Source organism: Nymphaea colorata, chromosome 4 (assembly GCF_008831285.2).
Source record: "Nymphaea colorata isolate Beijing-Zhang1983 chromosome 4, ASM883128v2, whole genome shotgun sequence".
In the NCBI taxonomy this organism is placed as follows: domain Eukaryota; kingdom Viridiplantae; phylum Streptophyta; class Magnoliopsida; order Nymphaeales; family Nymphaeaceae; genus Nymphaea; species Nymphaea colorata.
In genome coordinates, this window is record NC_045141.1 from 20,724,563 (window position 1) to 20,731,347 (window position 6,785).

The 6,785-nt window shown below is 40.0% G+C and overlaps 1 protein-coding gene across 1 annotated transcript; it reads right to left on the reverse strand.

Annotated features, from left to right (window-relative positions):
• Nucleotides 1-465: 465 nt before the first annotated feature.
• On the reverse strand, nt 466-5,386 carry LOC116252197 (uncharacterized). Its single transcript, XM_031626312.2, has 5 exons — nt 4,730-5,386; nt 2,471-2,571; nt 1,535-1,648; nt 1,338-1,439; nt 466-779 (listed from the first exon to the last, which is right to left on the reverse strand). Exons 1-5 carry the CDS (start codon nt 5,088-5,090, stop codon nt 609-611), a joined length of 849 nt encoding a protein of 282 aa, XP_031482172.1. The 5' UTR covers nt 5,091-5,386; the 3' UTR covers nt 466-608.
• Nucleotides 5,387-6,785: the final 1,399 nt, after the last annotated feature.

A 6,785-nucleotide genomic window follows, 5' to 3' on the forward strand; every position in this document is an offset into this window, starting at 1 on the left:
CCGACTGTTCCTCGTCCATCACCGAAAATTCGTGAGATTCGTTGCAAGACCATGTAACAATGTATACCAACTAGAGTTTGTAGGAGAAAGCTGCCGCAGGTCAGCAAATTTGTTCAGCCTATGGTTAATGCATTCCTTTCATGGGGTTGTTGAAACCGGTAACGAATTTTCACCTTTCACCACCACACGTGAAGAACAATATGGAGTCATAAAAGGTGGGATACAAAGACCCTGCTCAACTAACCATTCTTATCCTTTTTTACCCTCTAAAAACTCAACCATTCCTAAGCTTTTCATGGGGTTTTCCTTCGTGATATATTGGAAGGGTCATATAATATCAATTATCAAGGGTTCTCGCTACAAAAAGAAAAGAGCCTCACCTTTCGTTGAAGCATGCAGTGCATGTATACATGAACGTAGCTTTGTCTGCAGGTATACATGCATATAGCTTTAGGAACACATACATACATAAGGGCTGCTAAATATTACAAGGCAAAATAGAGCCTGAACGTAGATCATGAGGGTTATATACAGAGGATGAATGACCACAGAGAATAAATAATTGTACAGAAATTACATTCATATACAAGGGGAGTGGGGAAGATTGGCTATAGAAAGTCCCACTGCCAGTAGACCTTTTCAACAATGCCACCACCACTTCGAACAGCAACGTGGAGCCTATCAGAAGCAGGAGGAACACCCCACAAGAGTGGAACTGCTACAGTCATCGTAAGCCTCTCCTGCAGGCCGCCAGAGCTGGATTTCTCTGCAACCACCACCTGGGACACAGAAAAATAGCATGGACTGAGGAAAAACTTCAGGACATGAATATTAGTGAGTAACTCAGTGCTATATTTTATGAGAACCAAGTAGGAACTGTTATTCTAGTATGGGATCGACAAAAGTAGCTCCCAAACAAAGCTGAAGAGTGAAGGCTATTTATGCTACAGTCAGGACAGTGGCTGTGTCACGTCTGCAGGTATCTAAACAATACATGCTAATAACCTTTTTCCCATTCATCACGAGGGTCCAAACTCAAACCCTTTTACATTAAGCAGCGCAAATTAAACTCCATTGATCATTCTTTCAACAAAAAAAAAAGAAAAGAAAAGAATATGCAGCATAGAAATGGTATCTTTCTGGGGAAAAAGTGACACATCATGATATTTTTGAAATAAATTGTGTTTTGTTGCAATAATCTATCAGAATGATAAAAATAATGCAGTTAAGACGAGAGATATATATAGGAATGTAATGCGGAATCACAAAATAATAAAAAATGCAATGCACATATCTTTGCTGCTTTAGCATAGAAAATTAGGAACTGGATTACATACCTCCCCACCATGCTCTAATACTGCATCCTCTACAACATCACTGAGCATCTCAATGGAGCGGCAAAAGCCAAATATGCACAATTTTCTGCCCATGTCCAGCCCCTAGCATATGGTTACATATGATGAACCCATTAGGTGCCAGATGATGATGGAAAACAGTATGTAACTGAAACGTAGAAGGGACAAAGATCCCATACATTTGTTGCAGCAATATCAAAAAGTGCCCCTAGACAGAGTTTCTGCTCTGGATCCATGTAGTCACTCTCCTGAAATCGCTGGAGCCTCTGAGTTGCTCGCTTTCTTCCATTTTTCTGCCAACAAGCAGATGCGAGAATAAAGGTTGAGAGGAATCATATAAACAATATTGTACTAGTAACTAGATCAATAAACAAGATGCAGAACAGTGGCTATACGAAATCCCAACACCTATCACAACAGCTATGAAAATTTACTAAGAAATTATTTTCATATTAATTTGGAAATCCTCCAAAAAGAGAGTCATCTATATAATAAATCAAAATCATTGGTTCTCGATAGTGCCATTTGGAACAGGAACAAGTGTAAATGAAGTGCTAAAACTGCACTACTGCATGCATTTCTAGATTTAGGCATGGAAGCAAACCCTACAAAGAAAATAAATTTAATTGTAAAAGTGAAAGAGCAGTGTATGATAAAATCCTGAATATATGATAGAAGTCCTTGTGAGGAAAAAGCCTAACACCAAATCAAACAACAAGCAACTGCTTTAGACTAAAGTTGAAGGGCCCAGGAATTCCTTGATGGTAACTAAATTTACAGAGTTAAACTCAATGGCCTTTTCAAGGATAACACATCCTGCACCTCTTCTATACAGAAGTTAATTTCCAATTATGTTTAAGAATTATGACATGCTCAAAAGACGTAAGTTTGTCATGTCATTGTCAACGACCATAGGAATTTTTTTTTCCTAACTTGCAATATCTAGCAACTAGCAATTAAATGCCGCTTTAAATTAGCTCCTTGTGTTTCAGATCCTACGGTATGTTGTGACTGTCATCGAAACAGGCATTGCTGAAAAAGGGAAGGCAGCCTCATAAAATCATAAAGTGCTCTTTTGGCAATGAAGATCGGAAAAGAAAAACATTCAACCATACGTCATATGACAGGACCCTTTTTGGGACAAGGGAGCCTCCAATTTGCACAAGCCCATCAGTTGTAAAAAGTGTAACCCTGTCATCCTGCACCCATTGAATACCTGTAAATGCAAGCAGAAACATTAGTCATTGTTTTAAAAGCCATATCAGCTTTGCTTCTCATTGACGTTGAAAAAAAAAAATGTCACCTCTGCTCATTCAGTTATTAAACATTCAGTTGCATTGTATAAATAGAAGGAAAGAACCCACAAAGTAAGATTGCCAACGTTTGCATAGTTTTGATCACTCCATACCAGAGAGGCTTTATCTTGTGAGACATTTTATTCTCTTTCCTCTCAACTTACTAGGAGTAACATAAGGGAAATAATGGACATTCTTGAAACTCAAAACATTTTTTTCAGGAGAGAAAAGGATGCAGTATATGAGAAAGATATTTGAACCAGTCAACAGTATGCACATTTGTATCTGTCCCTGCTTATTCCTCCACTACATAAGAGAGCATACTAGCCTCAAATAAGACACAGTTTTGAATTCCTTGACATGAGGATACTCCATGGTCGTGCATATACCAATTTTTCAGTACAACAACATTGAATGTGATAGAGCATTCCGAGAGTCCGGGGGCACAAGTAACAGCATTTTAGCCATCCAAAACAAATGTTGGCACAAAATATTTTCCCCTGATCCTTGAAGGATAAGGTTAACCCAGCACTAGTGCTTTCTCCTTTCAACTGAAACCGCTTTTTTGAATGTGTGATTGCACTAGTACACTTATTACACTGTTAATCTATAAGGTAAAACTTTAGGTGACATGCAGGGTAGGTAACCAAGGTATGGGTCATGATCAAGATAGCTTACCTGTGGCCCCATTACAACCACAGCTTCAAACCAAGTTTTAACAAGCTGCAGTTGTCCAGTTAACTAGTTGAGTTCATGTGAATTAAGACTTAGCCCCTATAAATTTGACCAGAACCCCATATTAATAAAGGCATGACACAATCCAGAATCTCGTCCACTAGCCCTGGCATGGAAATTGGAATAACTCAAATTGTACAAACACAAGCCACCTGGTATGGAAATTGAAATAACTCAAATCGTACAAAATAGGAGCCAACAAATACGTCCAACACATCCATAAACACGTGTACAGCACAAATGGCATTGGCAGATGAATGCTACATCTGAAGAACACAGGAACACCAAGAAAATTTGTTTTTCCAGCTCTGGAACAAACAATTTTGACATCCAATTGCGTTGCCGTCAGAAAATGCATGAGTCATGAGTCGTATACAATAAGCTGCTGGAAACTGCTAAAAAAATTTGTAGTCCTTCAGGAAGCAATTTTTGTTTGACAGACGACAGTGAGCCTCTTGGACAAATTCTTTCATGATTGCCTTGTGGCTTTCGACTCGCTAACAATATTTGCTTACACATTCTTGAGTACATAGATGCACCAACCAAAAAAAAAAACTTTACCTCTCTACCATCCCATGCGTGCTTCATCTTTCGGGTTAAGAAAAAAAGACATTACAATGTTTTAAATATTTATCCGAATAAATTTTCATTTATCCTACCCGACCACTTTCCAGTCCATTCTTGTTTCGTGTCATATAAATGTCCATATCACCAGTCATTCCATGACAAAATGTCCAACCACTCGACAACCGAGCCATCTGGTAATATATGAACAGCAGAAACTAATGGAAACCAACCATAACAAAAACAAATTCCCATATACACACCAATGATGGCCTAATTGACTATAATGCTTCAATCTACCACGAAGAGTTGGGCAACACTTCGATTTTTGGGAATGAGATTTACAACATTCCTTTGCCTATAGAAACCAATCATGTGGTAGCTCTCCTTTTTTTCTTTTCACGTTATAACTATTTTCCATGAATGAAATCCTTGGTCTCATGGAATTGGAGCTTCACAGATTTATGCGGAACGTTTCGTATGGATGCCCTTTGACTGGTGTTGCTGCAAGCCTACGATATGGCAGACCACATTTCACATGAACTTGGTTTCATGGAAAGAAATTCTTCGATTGGTTCCAATTGGTTTACGCGACTAGAAGTTCGAAGAATTTAGTAGGTAGCAGCACTTTGATTTTTTTTGTTCTGGAATTGTTAATATTCTATTTCGGGTGTAAGAATCCCGCGTACGCATGACAGAGGAGACGAAAACGCAATAGAACGTTCCAATCTGTGCATATGAAAGGAGAGCAAATGGCGGTGAACGAAAAGCAAAAGATACCGCTATTGTCGGACAAGGAAGGATCCCAAGGGTAGAGGCCGAATTGATCGTCCCCAACAAAAGGCTCGCCCTCGTCGTCATCTCTGGCGCTCCCCCGAACCATTGTTAGTCGTGCTCTCCTTCTTCTCCGACGATGATCCGATGAAGAAGACAAGGTAAGGGAGGATCTATGGAAGGCGGTCGTGGCGATCAGGGAAGAAAAAGAAGATGATGATGATGACTGAAACACCGCCCGAATACAAGCTGCAGAGGACTCCCTGATACGGGCGGACGTCGAGAAGGAAAACGATAGCGAAGAATAATGCGACAATAAGTGAGACATAGGAGAGGAGTCCGCCATCACCGGAGAAGCTAAGAACATGATGATCACGACGATGAGAGACTAAGAAGAAAATTCATGGGGAAGAGGGAGACTTCATATGGAGGGGGAAGGGGAGAGAATTGGTGGCAGGGGTTCGTTGGAGAAGCACGCAAGAGTCAAGCGCGTCGTCCGGAGCAGCCAATTGTGCTAACGAACATAAGGACAGGTCTGGCCGCAGACAAGTTGGTAAAACTTTGAAGGTTGACGTACAGAGGCCAAGAACACAGAGACCCATCCGGCCTTTGGAGAAATTAGAAAATCCAGACCTCCGTAGAGTTAGCTCCTCCGTTCCCGCGGACCGCGGAAATTAAAGCTTCTTTCCTTTTTCCGCCATTTTATTGTTTTAGAACCACGCAAAGGCTAATGCTTGTTTCTGTTTGTTTATCCAAAAGAATGCATAAATTATTTTGATTCGAGCATTGAATAGAACTGCGAATTTCACAAAAAAAAAAAAAAAAAACGTCCCTGTTGACACTAACTCAAAGAAAGATGTAACTAGCACCAGGTTGCTTACTCTTCTCCACCTGCGTGTTTCAGAAACGTGATCGTTCTTCCCGTAATAAACTTTGGATCACCTTTTTCTTATATAACGATTGTGAACTTCAACGACTCCGTTTTCAGGACAATGACTGCTTGGGGTAGGCCCTCATCCTTTTATTGCAACAACATAGAGATGTATTTATAGCAAAAATGGGTCCACAAGGACCTCAGTCCTTCAAAATATTTTCTTTTAATGAATCCCACATGGTATATGTGGGATTCCATTTGGTATACAGTTCATTATCTACAATAAGCAACAAAAGGTTAAAAGGCTTCAGCAAAGAGTCTTGCAAATGGCAAACCTGCTTCAACGGAATGGTATGTAGGATGACTAGCAGGATGGCTACCGAATCAGTTTGGATTTTGAAGATAAAATCTTCTTTATTAGTCAAGATGTTGTTTCCAAATTTTGTTGTAACAAAGAAACCGTTGTAACGTCATATCCCTAAATTCTTGCTACCGTGTATATTAGGATGAAAAGTTGTCAATAGCAATACATAGAAGTTACGATTCTTCTAATTGAGTTTCTTCTTCTTCCTTACTGTTATTTTCTCATGGTATCAGAGCACCCGTGTGGGTAAGAGAGTTGGTTTTCTACTCTTTTGTTTCTCAGTTTTGTGCCCTGTTTCTCATTCTGTTGTGCCCTGTTTCTCATTCTGTTGTGCCCTGTTTTTTGTCCTGCTCTCATGGCTACCGCGTCGGGTGTTCACAATAATGGTGATGATCAAATTGAAGCCAACATGTCACCCTTTCTCCTGCATCACTCGAATAATCCTGGTGCTATCCTTGTGACCAGCCCTTTAGTCGGTGACAACTATGCAACATGGCAGAGGGCCATGAAGATGGCTTTAAGTGCAAAGAACAAATTTGGGTTCATTGATGGTTCCATTCCCAAACCTTCGTTAAACAGTCCAGACTACAAAGCTTGGATCCGCTGCAATGATTTGGTGCATTCATGGCTTCTCAACTCACTTTCAAAGGAAATCGCTAACAGCGTTATCTATGCCAATGAGGCTCGTGAGGTATGGAATGACCTACAAGATCGTTTTTCTCAAGGTAATGCTTCCCGTATTTACCAATTGAAGAAGATGGTTTCTGATCTACGACAAGAGCAATATTCCTTACCAAATTATTTTACTCGTCTAAAGACTTTAT

What these genes read in the sequence shown, in the direction of transcription:
- LOC116252197 (XM_031626312.2), bottom strand. Translation starts at nt 5,090, where the DNA reads ATGTTCTTAGCTTCTCCGGTGATGGCGGACTCCTCTCCTATGTCTCAC. An exon ending in TTCCTTGTCCGACAATAGCG is followed by an intron (nt 2,572 to 4,729) that starts GTATCTTTTGCT and finishes TTGCATTTACAG; the next exon opens with GTATTCAATGGGTGCAGGAT. An exon ending in TTGATATTGCTGCAACAAAT is followed by an intron (nt 1,440 to 1,534) that starts GTATGGGATCTT and finishes ACCATATGCTAG; the next exon opens with GGGCTGGACATGGGCAGAAA.